Source organism: Canis lupus, chromosome 24, assembly GCF_048164855.1.
Source record: "Canis lupus baileyi chromosome 24, mCanLup2.hap1, whole genome shotgun sequence".
Classification (NCBI taxonomy): Eukaryota; Metazoa; Chordata; class Mammalia; order Carnivora; family Canidae; genus Canis; species Canis lupus.
The window spans coordinates 46,423,602-46,443,228 of NC_132861.1; the positions used below are offsets into that span (position 1 = coordinate 46,423,602).

At 49.3% G+C, this 19,627-nt stretch overlaps 1 protein-coding gene across 1 annotated transcript in view; it reads left to right on the plus strand.

Moving 5' to 3' along the window:
* The window catches only part of INPP5D (inositol polyphosphate-5-phosphatase D), a 120,389-nt gene that overhangs the window by 12,781 nt on the left and 87,981 nt on the right, over positions 1-19,627 (plus strand). Inside the window, exon 2 of the mRNA XM_072796722.1 lies at positions 2,271-2,334. Coding sequence (XP_072652823.1) covers positions 2,271-2,334 — 64 coding nt within the window. The remainder of the gene's footprint in view (positions 1-2,270; positions 2,335-19,627) is intronic.

Below are 19,627 nucleotides of genomic sequence, written 5' to 3' on the forward strand. Positions count from 1 at the left end.
ACGAAGAGCCAGGGCCCAGTGGAAGTGAAATTACCTAAACCCGCTCTCCAAAACTTTCTTGAAACATCCATTGGTTCAAAAGCCAAAAAAAGATTGTAAAATTGACCACATAAAATCATAAAACCTCTACACAGCTAAAAAAATAAGATAATAATAATCTAAAATTTTTCCATAAGCACTGTCAACCATAAGTAACTCCCAAGATATATTGTGGCATGTATCAAAGTCTTACAAATGCATAAGCAAAAGATGATTTAAAAGAAAAAAAAAAAAGTAAGCCAAACACATGAAAAGAAATTCGCAGAAAAAGAAAGACAAATAGTGAAACATGGGAACGTGTTCAACCTTTCTCATAAAGAAAGGCAGATTAAAGTGAGTACTCATTTTTCTTTAACCTCTCAGATTTGCAAAGATGAAAATGTCTGATAGCAGCCTGTTGGCAGGGTGTGGGGAAATAGACACATCCGGTTAGTGGGAGGCTCATCAATCTCTCAAAGTATAAAGCCCGAGGTGCGGCTCTTCTCCTGGTGGTGATCTCCCCGCAGCCACTCCCCAGGTCAGCACATGAGCGTGCTCCGGGCACTATTCTAAATGCTCTTCCTACATTAACTCACTCAGTTGACACAGCAACAGGTGGCTGGTGTTATGGTCCCCATCGTGCTAGTGGGGAGGCTGACCCTGTGACTTCGCGGGTTACAAGGGGTAGGCACAGAGATGCTCCCTGCAGCACCGTTAGGAAAGTACAGAGCTAAAAATAACTACCCCTCCGGCCTCGGCCTCGGCCTCGAGGGTCGGTCAGACAACTGATCGCACTACCACGTGGTGGAACATGAGCAGGGAAGACCTCTAAGATCTGTTTTTTTTTGGTGAGAAGAGCAAATTTCAGAACAACATATATATTGTGATGCTATTTGCATTTAAAAAGATAGGTACTGGGGGATCCCTGGGTGGCGCAGCGGTTTGGCGCCTGCCTTTGGCCCAGGGCGCGATCCTGGAGACCCGGGATCGAATCCCACATCGGGCTCCCGGTGCATGGAGCCTGCTTCTCCCTCTGCCTGTGTCTCTGCCTCTCTCTCTCTCTCTGTGACTCTCATAAATAAATAAAAATTAAAAAAAATTAAAAAAAAAAAAGATAGGTACTGTCTGTTTCTGTGTGCACTTGAGAGTTCTGGAATGATTGACAAAAAGGAGAAGTCAATCTAAGAAGCAGGGCTCAAGAGGAGGGGAAGGAGGAGAAATTTCTTTTTCATCTTTTATCTTTCTTTATGGTTTTAAATTGTTTAAACTAGTATATAATTTTTTAATTTTTAAAAAGATTTTATTTATTTATTTGAGTGAGAGAGAGAGCAAGAGCAAGAGCAAGCATGAGTTGGGGGAGAAGCAGAGGGAGAGGGAGAAGCAGATTCCCCACTGAGCAGGGAGCCGGATGCAGGACTCCATCCCAGGACCCTGGGATCAGGACCTGAGCCAAAGGCAAACACTTAACCAACTGAGCCACCCAGGCATCCCCTAAACTAGTGTATCATTTTGGTTTTGTTTGTTTGTTTGTTTGTTTGTTTTGTTTTATTTATTCGTGAGAGACAGAGAGAGGCAGAGATACAGGCAGAGGGAGAAGCAGGCTCCATGCAGGGAGCCTGATGTGGGACTCGATCTCGGGACTCCAGGATCACACCCTGGGCCAAAGGCAGGCACTAAACTGCTGAGCCACCCAGGGTTCCCCACTAGTGTATAATTTTGAAATCTAGTTAAACAGGAGTGCCTGGGTGGCTCTATTCATTAAACATCAGACTCGCCCTCAGCTCAGGTCTTGATCTCAAGGTTATGAGTTCAAGCCCCTTGTTAGGCTCCATGCTGGGCGTGGAGTCTACTTTAAAAAGTAATAATAATAAAATAAAATCTAGCTAAACAATACATACAAAAGTTGAGTGAAGTGCCAGGCACCTGGGAGGAGCTAAATTCTCTTATGATGAAGCTGTGTCTTGAGGGTGAATGCCTTTAAATCAGACCACATAGCTGTCAATGTAAATCATGCCCAGAAGATACCACGTGCCTTTTCCTGGAGCTCCTTGAGTGTGGAGGGGGCAGGGGAGGGGGTTCAGTCCTGGACTGCTTGATGTCAAGGCGGATCTCCACCTCGGAATGGTCAGCCCCAAAGTTCAGAGACGTCATGCCCAGGTCCCTCGAGCCATGTCAGGAATTCCTGTCTTTTCAGTTCCCAGAGACATGAATTCTCTTGCATGGGTTCTAATGGAGTCTTTGGTCTGTTTCAGGTACCGGAATTGTGTTTACACATACAGGATTTTGCCCAATGAAGACGATAAATTCACTGTCCAGGTAAGCCCTCTATCAACCCGGCCATCTGGCCTTGAGTAGAGCGGGTGAGAGAAAATGACAAAGACAAGGCAGAGAGGAAAGTATGTGCCCCAAACAGCCTGGACATGAGGGCCTGGCTGAGCCTCTTTCTCCCCAGAAGTCCATGGGTGGGGGTGGCTTGGTCGGTAAGCTGAGACCCTGCTCTGGTGAGGAAGGATGCCCAGAGACAACGGGAAGGGATTGTAGCTTGTTGATTATTTGCTTCAGTGAGCCCAGCTGAGTGAGGCTCAGTGGGCTAGGAAGGAGACAAGGGGAACTCACAGGAGAACAGAGTATTTTTTCTGAGGGACTAGATGATCACCCAACAGGTTAGCACAAAACAGTACCTTCCAGTTTGTAGACACCTGTTCTGCCAGAGGCTGATGCTCATGGCACCTGGTTGCACCATGGAGAGGCCAAGTATGTAAACTTGCCATTAAATGTTAACAAAGAACCAACTGCAGCAAGTCTTTCCAAGTCCAAGTCTGGAAAGACCACCCCTCCCACACACGGAGTTTGCATGACGAGCACACAGGCTGTGTGTGACCACAAGGCATGACAACCCAGTGATGTGGAAGCCAGGGGAGCTATTTTTATCTGGCTGCATTAAGAGAGCATAGGGGTGGCCAGAACAAAGGAGGTGACGTTCTCAGTGTCCTTGGTGGGGCCAGAGGAGTCATGCTCAGTTCTCGGGGGGACCATAGTAAGAGGCACTAACATGGGATACCTGGATGGCTCATTTGGTTAAGTGCCGCCTTTGGCTCAGGTCATGACCTTAGGATCCTGGGATCGAGTCCTGCATTGGGCTCCCTGCTCAGCAGGAAGTCTGCTCCTCCCTCTCCTTCTACCACTCCTCACTATTGTTCTCTCTCTCTCTCTCTCTCTGTCAAGTAAATAAATAAAATCTTAAAAAACAACAACAAAAAAAGAGGCACCAACAAATGGAGCACACCCAGGTGCGGGGCAGAGAGGAGGGATAGACCGGGGTTGGGACTCCATGTCGTGTAGGAGCAGCAACAGGGTCCGTGGGGTTTAGTTGAAAAGAAAGTAAGGGTGGAGGAGAGGTGGAGCATGATCACTGATTCCAGAACATGAAGGGAACGGTGCCTTTCATCCACAGCTAGGATGCGGTTGAGGGCAGGACACCAGGCAGGTTCGGGGGGCGGGGGGAGGGCATCGGTCACCAGAAATGTGTCCAGTGGGAGAAGCCGTGCGGAGTGGAACACCTCTGGAAAGATGATGGGGTCAAAGGAGTCACTTCAAGGAGCCCTTTGGGTCAGAGAGTGAGGGTGAGGAGGTGCTTGGCCCAGCCTAGGGGGTCTCAAAGCCGCCTTCCCGGGCAGCTGGGGCTCTTTGATGCAGGGGCTTCTGGGAGATCCAAGTTTGGGCTCCTTTGGAATCGCTCCACCCGACTGAGGTCAGGCTGAGCTGCCTCGGGCTTCTTCATCCTTCCATATGTGCATCTGCACCAGTATCTAAAGAATATTCTTTCGAATGACTGCAGCTGGTCTAGGGTGCCCAAGCATCGCGGCCTGGTCACCAGGGATGTGTTGTGGCACCCCGCATATCACACTGGCCTTTCAAGTGCTTGGCAGCTGCTCATCATCGGTACGACGGTCCCTCCCAAGGGGAGGCTGTGTGGGGCAGGCAGGGGGCCTCGGCGGCCCCCACCGTGTTTTGTCAGTCTATGACGGTGTGAACTCTCCTGGCCGGGTTGGCATCCCTGATGGGTGGTTTGCTGAAAGGAGTCTACACTCTCTTAAGTTAAAAGTTGGTCAATGCTTTTGATCTTTTTTCTCCTTGTGGTTTCTTCTATTCCTTCAAAGTGAAGAAGACTTCAAGTATGACTAGGCCTTACGCTGGAAAAGACGCCTCTGTGGCTTCTTGTACACAGCTGTACCCACGGCCCGCAAACACGCGGAGACTGTGGTCTAGCACGCCCCCCTCCCCTCTGCGGCCTCGCTGCCCTGGCCCCGCCTGGTCCTGTGAACTGCGGCCTGTCCTGGGGCAGTTTCAGGGTCCGGGGGCCTCATCAGGCTTTGGGGGTGGCAAAGAATAGAGAGTCGCTCTGGCTAACTCGTGTGAGGAGTGGGCGGCCTGTGTGGCCGTGCACAGGGCGCCGGGGGAGGAGGCCTGCGCTGGGCACAGCCCGCCACGCCTCAGCCCTTCTCTGCCTGTCTGCTCTTCTTCCCGTGACAGGTGCACTTTTCAGTTTCCAGTCCCCAGAGGGACCCAGGGTGGCTCAACCACCAACAGCTTTCTCTGCACGGGCCATCAGGGGCCACGGGCCAGGGTGTCAACCAGCTGTCTGAGCAACGGCCTGCCCCACAGTCAGAAGTGTGAGGACAGAGCTGGTCACTTGAGGCCACACGCTGCCAGGGTGACAGGTGGGCGGGCTTCGTAGAAAAGCTGGTGCCCTGCTGGACATGTGGGCTCCAGACCCCAGGGCCTGTGACCCCTTCAGTGGCCCACAGCAGGTAGCCAGGGTGCAGGGATCTGTGCGGCCCGGGTGGTCTGCAGAAGTTTCCACTCCGAAGGCTACACCTTCCTGTAAAAACACAACACCTTACTGAGATAACAAGAGTCGATGGCTCCTGCCCAGCAGGTTGAAGCACGTGTGCAAGGAGGTGAAATCAGAGATCCGACTGGGTCTCAGTCCTTGCCAATTGCTGCTTATTTTAGCTCTGGTTCCTCTTTTCATGTCGAGGCAAAACCTCATACTCTTTTCTGAGCTGAGCCACAGTTTCTAAATAACTCACTCCTTACACCTGAGCCTGCTTAGTGCCACCAGAATGTGAGGCTCCTAAAATAAGAATCTGGCGTGAAAATCTTGGCCAAGTGAACCACCAAAGGCTTTACTCACTTTCTTATTTTAGTTCCCCCCACTCTTCTGTCTTTTTGGACAAAACCAAAGGGCCACTCTGCCCCCGTTCTTTGCAGAGGGACCTCATGCGGTGGGTATGGGCATCACGGCCCACAACCACCCCGTTTGGGTCAGGAAGAGGAGCGATCCTGACACTCTGTGACCTTGGCCTCTCTCCACCTTTCTCAGCCTCCCAGAAAATCAGAGAGAGAAAGGAAGGATGTAAACTGTAACTTCATTCAACCCCCTCCCCTGTGTATGAATGTAGCTGAGGCCTGCAGAAGGTGGAGCTTATACCCACATCTCCAGAAAGTGTGGTCCAGACCAGCTGGATGTTGGACCCCTGGGAAGGGTAGACTTTGGCCCTAGGAGGATGCAGAGGCAAGGCCGGATAACCTCTCAGAGAAAGAGAGAGAGAGATCTGTTATCCTTCCAACAGTTGTCAATGGCATTTGATCATAAATGGTATCTGGCCCTTATGCTAAGTCAACGAGGTACCTGGAATGAAGGCAGGAAAGCATACAACGTGTAAATCTCCCACCCCAGTGAGTGGCTGGCATGGGGGAGCCAACACCTCCACCACCGCCATCTTTCTTTGCTGGGAGGGAACAGACATCAAACAGAACAACTGCATCTGCTAACCCACAGAAGGCAGCCTACCTCATACTCAAGTGAGAGAGAGAAGGAGAAATGGAGGACAGTGAGGTGGCGAGAAGGGGAGGAAGACAATGGGGAGAATGGCGAGCAGGAAAGAGAAATGAACAAGAAGAGAAAGAGGAAGGAGAGAGGAGTAGAGCTGGGTAAGGGTGTGGGGGCAGTATTCTAGAAGGTTCTAGGCAGTGCCTAGGTGTGGCAGGAAGGGGGCAGGTGTCATGATCAGTCTCTCTCAGCTTTGCCTCTTGGGCTGTGGATTTCTGTGCCTCGGTTACCTCAGGAGCCCGTAGAATTGTTGTGGGGTGGTTCAGCAGCCTCTCTGCCCACCCCCATCCTGAGAACCTTCTGGTCCTGGGGGAGGGGGGCGGGAGGCAGGGCTCCGAGCCCTGTGTGAGGCCAGAGGAAGGCAGGTCAGCTCCACCCCCTCAGGCCTGATTTCCCATGTCCAGAGCCGGGTTTCTTGTAAAGCCCCAAACTCCCTTTCTGACTTGGAAAGAGAAGTGACCCTCCTCTGAGGAGGCCTGACTCCCGAAAGAGCTGTTGGGCTTCTGTGCCTTTCGAAATGCGCCCCCTTCCCCCCCGGGGAGACCGAGGACCCGTTTGAGGCAGCAGGAGCAGCCTGATGGGCCAGTCGGGGAGCGAGAAGGGGAGGCAGGAGGCCCCTGAGCCGGGCCGCGGCCTTCAGGCCTTCAGACGCGGCGCATAACTGGCTGCCCTGGAGCCAGCGCCACAGCCCACGTCACCAGCGCCACGGCCCACGTCACCAGGGCCCTTGGGCTCTAGTCCTACAACCCCTCCACCCTTGCTCCCTTTCTGACATCCTTCCTACCTAGAAAAACAAAGCAGAAAATACACACTGTCCCTGGTCCCCGTCACGTCCTGTCCTTCCTCGCGGCTCAGATCACATCCAAGATACTGGCCGTGGAAGAGGGCGCAGGGGACACGCACACATTCTAGGGCCAAACGGGGCGCCCTCGGCCTCGGCGACCCCCGGTGTTCTTTCCGCGTTTAGAAGAGAAGCCCCGGGGATCCCTGGGTGGCGCAGCGGTTTGGCGCCTGCCTTTGGCCCAGGGCACAATCCTGGAGACCCGGGATCGAGTCCCACGTCGGGCTCCCGGTGCATGGAGCCTGCTTCTCCCTCTGCCTGTGTCTCTGCCTCTCTCCCTCTCTCTGTGACTATCATAAATAAATAAAAATTTAAAAAAAACTTAAAAAAAAAATAGAAGAGAAGCCCCGGGGCTCGGGGCTCCAGGGGCTCGTGACTCAGTTCCCTCCCGACGGTGGCCGTCCTGTCGCCCGGGCCGGGGTGGACGGTGGGGCTCTCGGGAAGCAGAAAACAAAACAACTTTCTAAAAGCCGCTGTCACCAGCAGCCCGGAGGGTAAACGGTTGAGCCGTTGTCGTTACGCGCAGGAAGAGGGCGGCCGCGGGCATTGTTCCGAGAGGTCGGCGGAGAAGTGAAGATCCCGTCGCGCCGCGGCCAAGGATGTGGCTCTCGCACGCGCTTCCTGACGTTGCACAAGGGCCGGCCGAGGGGGCGCAGGCCCAGGGGGCCCCCCGCGACCCGCAGACCCTTCAGGCCTCCACGGCCACGTTCCAGAAGCCTGCATTGTGAAGAATTATTTTATTTTTATTTTATCTTATTTTTATTTTTATTTTTTTGAATTTTGTCTGCTGTCTGCTGTTGAGCACAGGCCGCTCAGAGCATCCCCCAGTTGCTTTAGGTTCCAAAAGGGAATTTGAGGGCGCCTGGGTGGCTCAGGGGTTGAGTGTCTGCCTTCAGCTCAGCCCTGGGGTCCGGGATCGATCTCGATCTCGCATCGGGCTCCCCGCAGGGAGCCTGCCACTCCCTCTGCCTCTCTCTCTGTGTCTCTCATGAATAAATAAGTAAAAGCTTTTTTTTTCTTAAGGTGGGGGAGGAGAATTGGATGGAGAAAAAAAAAACTTTTGAGGACCAGGTTTTTTTCTCAAGATTCCGTAGACGCTTTGTTCCAAGCCTTCAGAAACGTGGAATTGCAAACAGCCCCAGATACAAGATCCAAGGCCAACCTGTGCTGGTTCCAGTACAGGGAACCAGGTTTTTTCTCTTTCTGCCTTGAAGCTGGTGGGAGGTTTTTTTTTCTACCCTTATCATTTTCCTTTTGTCAGTAGTTCCTAAAATGTGTTCAGCCTGTTTTATCTGCAATTTTGGGTTCTTCTTCGGCTCAGACTTGTCTTCTGCTCGGTCTTTGAATGCAGTTTTCATTCCAGCTCTTCCGACTTACATTTGTCATGTCTACTTTCAGATGACTGTCCTTGCTTCCTCCGGCCTTCCCTCCCCACCCCGTCCACTCGCATCTTGTCCCTGCCTCTCGGTCTTCTGGTCCATCTTGCCCCCACCGCTTCCCGACACGGATCATTTCCTCTTAGCTGCCCAAAGCAGAGCTCACAGGGGGCCCACCCCGACACCCGCTGCAGTTGGTGGGCTTGGGCTCAGGAATAAGATGCAATTGTAACGAAGAGGATGTGAGGGGAAGCATTGTGCAGGGCTTCTGGGCAAGGTTTATTTGTCTTAGAAAGAGATACAGGGACGAAGTGGTCCCTTTTCTACCTTTGGAAGGTGTCATAATGTGTAATCGCTGGGGCTGCTGCTCCCGCCTTACAAGCAAGAGGGGATATGAGGCCAATAAGCAGAGGGCGGGGCCTGAACCCAGGCCCCCCATGATGCCATTGAGTTAACTGAAGAGAATTAACCAGCCTGGTGGCCACCCTACCTCTAGTCTGAGGCTCTGTTCAAGTAACTGAATTAGGGGGACACCTGGGTGGCTCAGTGGTTGAGCGTCTGCCTTCTACTCAGGGTGTGATTCTGGAGTCCCGGGATCAAGTCCTGCATCAGGCTTCTTGCGAGGAGCCTGCTTCTCCCTCTGCCTGTGTCTCTGCCTCTCTTTCTCTCTGTCTCTCATGAATAAATAAATAAAATCTTTAAAAAAAAAAAAAAAAAGAAAGAAAGAGAAAGAGAAAGAAAGAGAGAGAGAGAGAGAGAGGCAGAGACACAGGCAGAGGGAGAAGCAGGCTCCTCGCAAGGAGCCTGACATGGGACTCGATCCTAAGACTCCAGAATCACACCCTGGGCCAAGGGCAGGCACCAAACCGCTGAGCCACCCAGAGATCCCCTCTCTGTGTGTCTCTCATGAGTAAATAAGTAAAATCTTTAAAAGAAAAAAAAAGTAACTGAATTAGGTTTTCTGTCACCTGCAGCTGAAAATATCCTAACCTGCAAAGGTTTCAGCTGTCCTAGGGGAATTTCAAGGCAGAAAATGAAAAAATTTTAATTGAACATTAGGTTTCACTGCCCCCAAAGCTCTCAAGCCAAGATCTGACCCCTGCGGTCTCTGACTCTCCCCCTCTGGGTGGCATCGGGCTGCACCATATTGTTGGACCCACTCTTGCCCCCAGCCCGCCCCCAACATTCCCTGTGCCTTGCGTCTCTGTGCCAAACATCCTGGGGTTCAGTATCCCTTTCTTGAACTGTAACCACAAGAAAGCACAAAAACCAATCTGTATCTTAGCAATTTCTGTCCTGGGAAGGCACGTCGATCACTTGCTTACTATAGATGGTTTAGCCTCTCCTGTTGGCTTTGCCTTTCAACATGAGGTCTGGGTCCAGCTTTCACATTTGCAAGAGGCCACTTAAAGCCACCCAAAAGAAGGGAGTCTTTCCTCTAAGAAAATATGCACCCCGAGAAGCCTTCCCTGATTATGCCATAAAAATGTCTCTTGGCCCCCACCTGTCACCCGCACCCCCACATCCTGCTTTATCTTGCCTGTGGCACCTGTCACTAGCTGACTTCACTGCATTTATTGTCTATCCTGGAACCGTGCCTGGCATATAGAGGCCACTTAGTAAATATTTATCGAACAACTGATTTCTGCTGCCACCCTTACATGTATAGAGCGAGCTGCGTGTTCCCGTTACAATGGTGACTGGTTTAGGGCTTGCCACACTTAGCAGCCCCAAACTGGGTGTCCACGGGCCCCACCTGATTGTTTTTCATGCCCTGGCCAGTTTCCTCTGCATTCTGGGCAGTGTCCTCTGCTCCACAGTCTCGGTTCTGCTCTCACCCCGCTCTGATGTGGATTTGAATTTCACCACTGAGGTTTTCATTCAGCTGCAAGCTTGCCTTACTGGCTGGTCTCCCTCCTTAACTGGCCCTGCTGTCTGTTCGCCTTTCCCGTTCCCTTTTCTTGCAGGTTTTCACTAACCAGCTCTTCAAGGCCTTGCCTTCTACACGCGTGTGCGGACATCAGATGCTTCCCACAGTGTTTTCCTACTTCCTGCAGCAGCAGCTCCCACCGGGTCTTATTCCGTCTACCCTCTGTTTCCTCTTCTGAAATATTGGGATCAAGGCAGTCCTTCCCTCATAGACATGTTTCCAGGACGGAAGGCGATGGTTTATGTGAAGCACACAGCGCAGGGCCGGACATATGTGTGACTCAGAGAACAATTGTTTTTTGCAACAACAAGTAGCAGGGGAGAGAAGCACGGAGGCCAGTTAGCTTTGCAACACCCAGACAGAAGCCCAGGCCTGCCAACGGTTGGGGATGCCAGGTGCAGGGGAGGCAGAAAGTCCTGAAATAGGGACGCCAAAGACTCAGGAGTCCTGGGATTGGTACCAGACAGTCTGAGGGGCTGGGAAAGAAGGATGAACAACCAGATTACTGCCCAGGAGCAAAGAGGAAAAGGAGGTGCCAAGTCTGGGCTTCTCTGTCCTTTCTGGATGGGGACCCTTCATGGTCCAGTGCCTGCTCATTGGGCGTATGTCACCCCAGCTTTGGAGAAATGGGAAGACAGACAGAGGGGGTCAGGGGAGGGGCGGGTGGCTGGGATCCCACTAGGCAGCAGTAGAAGAGCCTTGGGGATACCGGAGGGGTCAGAGGGAGGGTCCTCTAACTCCCCGGGGGCCCTACCTCCTTGTCCCTTCTCATCATTGTCTGCATTTATTGAGCTCTTCCTGGAGCCAGCCACCTGATCTATGTTTTTAATTGAATCCTGGAAGGGAGTGTCATTATCTTTATTCCCATTTGAAATGCAAGGAAACTAAGGAGCTGACACTTTTTGCTTGGTTCATACAACTAGTCAGGGACAGGATAGGGGTGTTATTTGATCTGCCATGCTCTGGCTTAAGGGCCAGGCCACCCTCCCTCTCCTCGGCTTGGCTCTTGCTCACCAAGGCGCCCTGCAGCCTGGGCCTCTGGCTGGAAGGCCAGATTGAGTCTGACGCTGTCACCATGTTTGGCTACTGACCTTTGCTTGGCTGGACACCAAAGGTTGGCCTTGGCAATGGAACCAGTGGTGAGTTGTATGGCATTTAAACCTTTAACCTTCTTCAACGAGGCTCAAGATGACCCCATTCCTAGGTTGAATCTAGTCAGCACTATAGCTGTATCTCCTGGCCATATTCCTTAATGACTTGTCATTCCAGAATGTCTTAGCTCAGAGATTCCCCATTCGTTCATCTGCTTCTTCATTCTGCAGATTTTGTTTGGGCCCTGGGGGTATAGTAGTTAGTCAACCTTGTAGACATAGTCCTTGTTCTTATGGGATGGATGTTCAGTTCAGAGACTGTTGGCGGGCATTTATCAAGATTATCTCCTGGGTCCAGATTTGTGTATCTTGAAGTAGAGGTGTTTCAGGTGTTTCCATGGCAAAAGGAGCTCTCCTCCAGTGGGAGGATATGAATGACCCAACCAATCCTTCTAAAAAAAATCATCGCTCCCTCTTCTGTACTCCCATGGCATTCCCCCTCTTCCCACTACAGTGCCCTTCCCATGTGGGTGGTCCTCCACTCTCCCGCTCCACCCCTGTGAGCTGTAGGTGCCGCAGGAACACGAGGGAGAGCTCATTTGCTTCTGGGTCTGCCCTAGAGCCTGACACAGGACAGAGAAGTCATAACCATTCACTGAACGAAAGGCCCAATTGGACTTGGCTTGGAGATGGTACTTCTGTTTATGACTTGGTGCTCGCAGAACCTTTTGAGGTTAGCCTTAATCTCCCTGTTCTTGGCAGAAGTGTGCCCCACTTTGAACCCCAAGGTGGAAAAATCCAAATTTCTTCCCAAGTATTGAATGAATTAGTAGGTACTCTATTAGTCATTTGTACAAAGAGATTCACCATAAGAGAATAGGAAGTTCTCAGAGTCCCTTTGTTTCAGCTCCTCCTGACTGTCCAAGTCAAGAGACCCTGGGAGGCTGCTGGCCGTCCATCTGAGTGCCCACCTGTCTCTCCACCACGTTTATGCTCCTTCATGACTTAGAGGAAAAGGTTCTGAAGTTTGGAAATGAAGAAATGTGTTTTCCAAAATCCAATATCTCTGGCAAATAAACACTCTTAAGACCCTGAGAAGAGGCCATAGCAGCTCATACTGGGACAAGGAAAAAACACAAGGACATAGTCCTGGGCTTTAAAGAGGGAAGCCAGACATTTGCAACAAGTAGATTTTAATGTAACTCAGAAGTCTGCAAGAAAAACTGTTGACGGCTCAGGGAAGCCATCGAGGAGGTTGTTACTCCTGCCAACACCAAGCTCCTCCCTGCCCCAGGATCTTTGCACTTGCCCTGCCCTCTGCCTGGGACTTATTCCCTTAGATTACCATGTAGCTAAGTGCCCCAAAGTTACTCCCAGGTCTCCCCATCTAACGTCATGCCCTGCCCTGACAGTCATTCTGTTACGTCCCTGTTTTATTTTTCTTCTTAGCTCTTATCACTGTCAGCAGCCATGTTAGTTTTCTTTTGCTGCTGTAACAAGTTACTGCAAATGTAGTGATTTAAAACAACACAGATGTGGGGCACCTGACTGGCCCAGTTGGTAGAGCATGTGACTCTTGATCTCAGGGTTGTAAATTCGAGCCCCATGTTGGGTATAAAGATTACTTAAAAATAAGTCTTTTTAAGAAAACCCCCACAAATGTATTATCTTATAGTTTGGGGGATTAGTAGTCTGAAATGGGTCTCACTTGGCTAAAATCCAGGTGTTTGGGCAGCCTGGGAGGCTCAGCGGTTTAGCGCCGTCTTCAGCCCAAGATGTGATCCTGGAGTCCTGGGACCGAGTCCCACGTCGGGCTCCCTGCATGGAGCCTGCTTCTCCCTCTGCCTGGGTCTCTGCCTCTCTCTCTCTCTCTCTCTCTCTCTTTCTCTCTCTCTCTGTCTCTCATGGATAAATAAATAAAATCTTTAAAAATAAATAATTCGAATAAAATCCAGGTGTTGACAGAACTGTAGTCCTTTCTGGAGACCTGAGGAGGGACATCTGTCTTCTTGCTTTTTCCAGTTTCTAGGGGCCACCTGCATTTCCCACCTTCAGAGGCAGCGACGGCCAGTCAAGGCTTTCTCCCCATGTCACGTCTCTGGTCCCGACTCTCCTACTTCTCTCTTTCCCTTACGAGGACCCTCAGGATTTGACTGGGCTCACCTGAATAATTCAGAACAATCCCTATCTCAAGCTGAGCATGTTAGCAACCTTAATTCCTTCTACATCTTAATCCCCCCCACACCATGCAACAGAACACATCCGTGGGATTCAGAGATCAGGCCATAGACTTCTTTGAAGGGGCTCTACCCTCCACAGTGACTCTCTGTTATTTATTGACTCACTTGTTTGTCATCTGTCTCCACTATGAGGATGTGAAACCCAGGGGAGCAAAGACCTCCTCCTTCTTGCTCCCCACTTTGTCTGCAGCTCTTAGAAGAGCACGTTGCACATAGGACCTTCTCAATAAATATTTGCTAACCGGGTGAACGAAGGGGTACATTTGTAATATGAGTGAGAGGGGAAAGGCCTCCCATGTCTTTACCTCTACAAGGAGGGGGATGTGGAGTAGAGACCTCCAGAGACCTCTCTGCTCTAAAATTCTAAGATTCTTTCCATAGCAATGGCATCAACAAACGTTTGGGAGAGGGGGGTGCTCAGAGCAGCTCTTCTGGAATCTGCTCCACGCGTGGCAGCGGAGGGGCGCAGCTAGAGCAGTAAGACCTGGGCCTGGGATGAAGGAAAGGCAACAGGGGAGTTTGGGGGCGAGCTGCAGAGTTAATCAGGGAGCTGCCCCAGGCTGCATCTCCCTGAGGTAGCTCTGCTCCAGGCTGAGGACACAGAGCCTGTCTGCCAGCTGTCATTCCTGGCTCCCACTGAGTACCTCGAGAGTTGTTCACAAAGAGAAATGAAGCAAGCTGGAAAGAAAAGCATCTCAGGGAATGTAATTAAGGATAAAAATATCCTCCCAGGCTCCTGGCCATGGGGACCTAGAGGATGCCCCTGATCTGGGGACCAGGGGAACCATGATGGGTTTTGAAAGATAATGACTGGTACAGGTTTTTAGTATGGGTAAGTTTGCACAATTAGAAACACCCTCTATATGCAAGCAGGGCCGAAAGACAGGGAGGAGTTCAAAGCATGCAGTGTGTTAAATACAGAACCTTTGCAGGGGGTGGGGGGAGAAAAGGGGAAACAGACACAGAGAAGGAGAAGATGGGCTTCCTTCTTTGCATGTATCAGGAGGAAATGACAATTCTGGAGGCAAATTGTTGAATACTGGAAGTGGAGGAGGACTTAGAGGCTCCTCACAGCACCCCCCTGCCCCCCATCTCCCCTCCCTCCAGTCCTGAGCCGGACTGAGCCAGGACACAGAGCCCCACACCTGTCTCACCCTCCTACCCACCCCCCCGTACGCCCTCTCCTGCCCCCCATCCCAGCCTTCTGCACCCCTCAGCCCCACCCCATGCATCCCACCTAAACGATGTACTCCGGCTGTTAGGTGTGAACGCATTTCGACCCCGTGGTGAAGATGGTTACACAGGAAACAACAGAAAGATAAGTCACAAGCACAGCCTGAGGAGGAGGGTAAATAACCAGCCCAGCCTCTCCACCTGAGTGCAGCCTGAGGCTTACAAAGCTGCTTACACAGCCTGGCTTGGACCCCTCAACTCACTCTTGACCAACTTCTCTTCTCTTCTTTCTCTTCTCTTCTCTTCTCTTCTCTTCTCTTCTCTTCTCTTCTCTTCTCTTCTTCTTTCTCCTTTCTTTTTTCTTTTTTGCGTGTGTGCATTAAGAAGGATTACTGCAGGGGCACCTGGGTGGCTCAGTTGGTTAAGTGACTGCCTTCAGCTCAGGTCATGATCCCAGGAGCCTGGGATGGAGCCCCACATCCAGGCTCTCTGCTCAGTGGAGACTCTGCTTCTCCCTCTCCCTCTGCCTCTCCCCCTGCTCATGCTCATTCTCTCTCTCAAATAAAACTTTATTTCAAAAAATAAAGTGAAATATCCAGAATAGGGAAATGTATAGAGACAAAAATTAGAAGGTAAGGATTGCCTAGAGTTAAAATGTATTAAAAAAAAAAAAAAAAAGATGGGCACCTGGGGGGCTCAGTGGTTGAGTGCCTGCCTTCGGCCCAGGGTGTGATCCTGGGGTCCTGGGATCGAGTCCCACATCAGGCTCCTCACAGGGAGCCTGCTTCTCCCTCTGCTCGTGTCTCTGCCTCTCTCACCCTCTTATGAATAAATAAAATCTTTAAAAAAAAAAGGATTACTGCAGATCAGTATTTGTTATCTCTACTTTTCCTCTTAGCAAGGTAGTAAGTGAGGGTGAGGAAGTTTAAATTGAAAATATTGAGCAGAGATAAAAATCCCCTGCAACCGAGACATGCCTTGCTTCTTGGGAAACTGTCCATGTAAATATGTTTCTCTAAAATTTAACTTTAGAACCCATAAAATATTTGCCATCTCAAAAATAGCCTTAAAGACTTCATGGGAAGTACTTTGAGTACTCATTAAGGCATTCTTGAAATGTTGACTCTGATATTTGGGGGAGAGATTTGCAGAAATTCTGCAACAGTAGTACCATGCCTGGTCTGCTAGAGCAAACTGCACGATCTTCAGTGTGCTGTGGTTCGCTTTAAAAGTGAAAGTGGTCAAAAGCTACACACTTCTACTTATAAAATAAATAAGTCCTGGGGACATAATGTCCAGCACAGTAGCTGTAGTTAATGATATGATATTGTACGTTTGAAAGTTGCTAAAAGAGTAAGTAGATTGCAAAAGCTCTGAGTACCAGAAAAAATAATTTGTAACTGCCTGGTGATGGACGTTAACTAGACACCTTGCCGTGATCATTTTGTGGTATATATATGCCTATATCAAATCATTATATTGTACACTGGAAGCTAATATAATGTTATGTGTCAGTTATATCTCAATTATTTTTAAAAAATTTATTTCAAAGACTCAGTCCAAAAGAAGAAAAGAAAAGAATGTAATACTTTCTTTTTCTCATAATAATTTTCATTGCACATTGAACTCCTACTATTTTGGCTGTTTTAGGTTAAATAAAATATATACATCAATTTAATCTTACCTGATTTTTTAAAACTTTTTTTTTTTTTTAAGTAATCTCTCTGCCCAGCATGAGGCTTGAACTCACGACCCTGATATTAAGAGTCGCATGCACCACCAGCCAGGTGCCCCTCAACGCTCTTTTTAATGTGACTACTAGGAAATTTAAAATCATGTATGAGGCTCACGTTATATTTTTGCGGGAGAACCTTGCTACACAAAGTGTGGGCCCCAAAACAGCAGCACGAGCGTCACCTAGGAGCTTGTGAGAAATGCAGAGAACCAGGTAGGCCCAGAGCTACTGATTTAGAGTTAGCATTTACACAAGATCCTCAAGTGATTGGTGTGCACAGTCAAGTTTGAAGAGTGTGGAGGTCGAGGGAGCGTGACAATAGATCCCACACATGACAAGAGGGGGGAGAAACCAAGGCAAAGGCTCTGTCCAGAGGGCTAATCTCCAGTATCCAAGATGTTCCAATACCCAAGAACATCAGGAGTGCCAGGGCCTGTGAGGATGGCCCTGCCACCAAGAATGTGTCTGACAGGTCACCTGGGCAAAGATGTGTACAAGGAGGTTCACGGCAGCAGTACTTGAAATAGGAGACTGAGGAGAGCCAACAAGCAACCTAGCTGGTGATTTTTTTTTTAAGATTTTATTTATTTATTCATGAGAGACACAGAGAGGCAGAGACACAGGCAGAGGGAGAAGCAGGCTCCCTGGGAGGAGCCTGATGTGGCACCTGATCCCAGGATCCTGGGATCAGGATCTGAGCCAAAGGCAGATGCTCAACCACTGAGCCACCCAGGTGCCCCCCCAACTGTGGTTAATAGGGAGTGTTCATAAATTGTGGCCTGGCCCGTGGAAGATGATGCTGTTGTTGGACGAATTAAGGCAGAGCAATGTGTAAGAAGTCGGAAATCACTCCAAAATGTGAAAGAAGTTACAGGATGATGCTGTATGTCGGAGAGCTTTGTTCGGGGACAGACTATATGCACCAGGTTGTACATTGATCACAGCGACAGGAAGAAGATCTGAGAGACTGTTCGCAGCGGGGCAGGAATGAGGGTTTTCAGGCCATTGGGGCAGGGGGTGGTTACCAACAAGAGACAGGGGCTCCTTTCTACTTTACACACTTTGGTCCTGTTTTAGTTGTTTTCACCGTGGCCAAGGTGTCACTTTGATAAAAATTATTTTCCTTTGAAATACTTCACTTCTTGCCTTTGTTTAAAAATGATTGCTACAGGAAATGGGATGGCCTCTGAAAATCTGGGGCTCAGAAACACTGTAGCGTCGGGTACCACGCGGGAGGCCCTGCAGAGACTGGGGAAAGGAAGCCTCAGACCTGACTGAGGAAGGGCTAGACGCTGGGCCGGGGTGTTCGGAGACTGTTCTGCAGGCAGCAGGGAGCCATGGACGGTTGTTTGTGTGGAACACAAAATGAACTGTTTTTAGATAAACGATTCTGTGGCATCTCGTATGTTCACAATGTTACGTGACCACCACCTCTGTGTAGTTCCCAGACATTGTGATCATTCCAACTTCAAATCTCAGATGCATATATTATTATTATTATATTTTATATAAATTTATAAAATATTAATTATAATTGCTGGTTTGTTTTTTTTTAAGATTTTATTTATTTATTTGACAGAGAGAGAGAGAGAGCATGTGATTGGGGGGCAGGGAGAGAGAGAGAGAGAGGGAGAAGCAGACTCCGTGATGAGCAGGGAGCCCAATCCCAGGACCCTGGGATCATGACCTGAGCTGAAGGTAGATACTTAACCAACTGAGCCACCAAGCCCTTGCCCCCTTTTAAAATTACCTTTTATTCCTTATGGCCCTTTCCCTGGGCATTGAGACCTGTGTAGAGAGTTGCTCTCCTCTTCTCTCCTCTTCCCTTTCTTTCTTGTTTTCCTGTCTTTTTCTTTCCTTTTTTTCTTTTTCAACCCAAGTGAAATATGAATATGCCTCTCAAAAGTGCTCCAACACAACAGAAGCAGAGAGTAGAAAGCAAAAGTCTGCCCTCAGCACCCCCTCACCCCTCTCTCCTTGGTGGGAGCAGCCACTGCCAGCAGTGTGGCCTTTGCTCTTTGGGTGTGCATTTACACAGAGATGTGAGCTTGTGCGGAGATAGAGAGTTTTTTATTTTTATTTTTTATTTTTTTATTTTATTTTTTTTTGATAGAGGGTTTTTTAAAATAAATGGGATTATGGGCACCAGGGTGGCTCAGTCCGTTAAGTGACTGCCTTTGGCTCTGGTCGTGATCCTGAAGTCCCAGGATTGAGTCCCGAGATCGAGTCCAGGGATCAAGTCCCACATCCAGCGCCCTGCTCAGTGGGAAGTCTGCTTCTCCCTCCCCCTACTCCTTCTCTCTCTCTCTTGCTCTCTCTCTCTCTCTCTCCCCCAAATAAATAAATAAAATCTTTTTTTTTAAATGGGATTGTGCTGGATGTATGTTCCACATTTTGCTTTCTTCTCTTAGCAGTTTGTCTTTGAGATCTATCCACGTCAGTTCACATACCTCTGTACTTCTCAACTCTTTTACCATACAGTCCCTCCTCCTGTGGCTAGTTGTTTAGACCGAGTCCTTGCCGTTATTAATACCAAAAGCAACCACCACAATCAGCAGGCTTGTGCAGACCTCTGTGCACACGTGCAAGCTTTCTTCCAGATGGTACCAGTAGGGTGAAGGCATGCACGTTCCTGTAGACATGGCCTCTTCATCCTGCCAAAAACCCCTTCCAAGTGGCCTCCCACCCAATGTCACTCGGTGCCGGCCAACCATGTCCCCACATCCTCTCAATACTAGACATCAAAAAAAAAAAAATACTAGACATCATCGGGGTCTATAATTTCCACCAAGCAGAGGAGAGAAACATGCAATCTTAATGTTTTACTTTGCATTTCCTTCATTATAAACATTTTTTCCTATGTTCCCTGGCCCTTTGTTTTTCTTTTCCTGTGAATTGCCATGTAGAGTCTTTGTCAGTTTTTTTCCCTTTTGAAAAAAACCTTTCTGATTTAAAAAAAAAAAAAAAAACTCTTTATATGTTTTGTGTATTAATTTTGGGGGGTTAGCTAGTTATGATGTAAATATTTTCTCCCAACCTGTCATGGTTTAAAAACTTTGTTTATGGTTCGTTTGTCATGTGAAATTTTTTTTTACAGATTTTATTTATTTATTTGACAGAGAGAAAGAGTGTGTGCAAGCAGGGGGAGCAGCAGACAGAGAGGGAGAAACAGGCTGCCCGCTGAGCAGGGAGCCCAACTCAGGGCTTGATCCCAGGACCCCAGGATCATGACCTGAGCTGAAGGCAGATGCTCAACTGAGCCACCCAGGCGCCCCCACATTTGTGTCTGTTTTATGCTGTCTTTTATATTTTCTCAGTGTAGTTCTT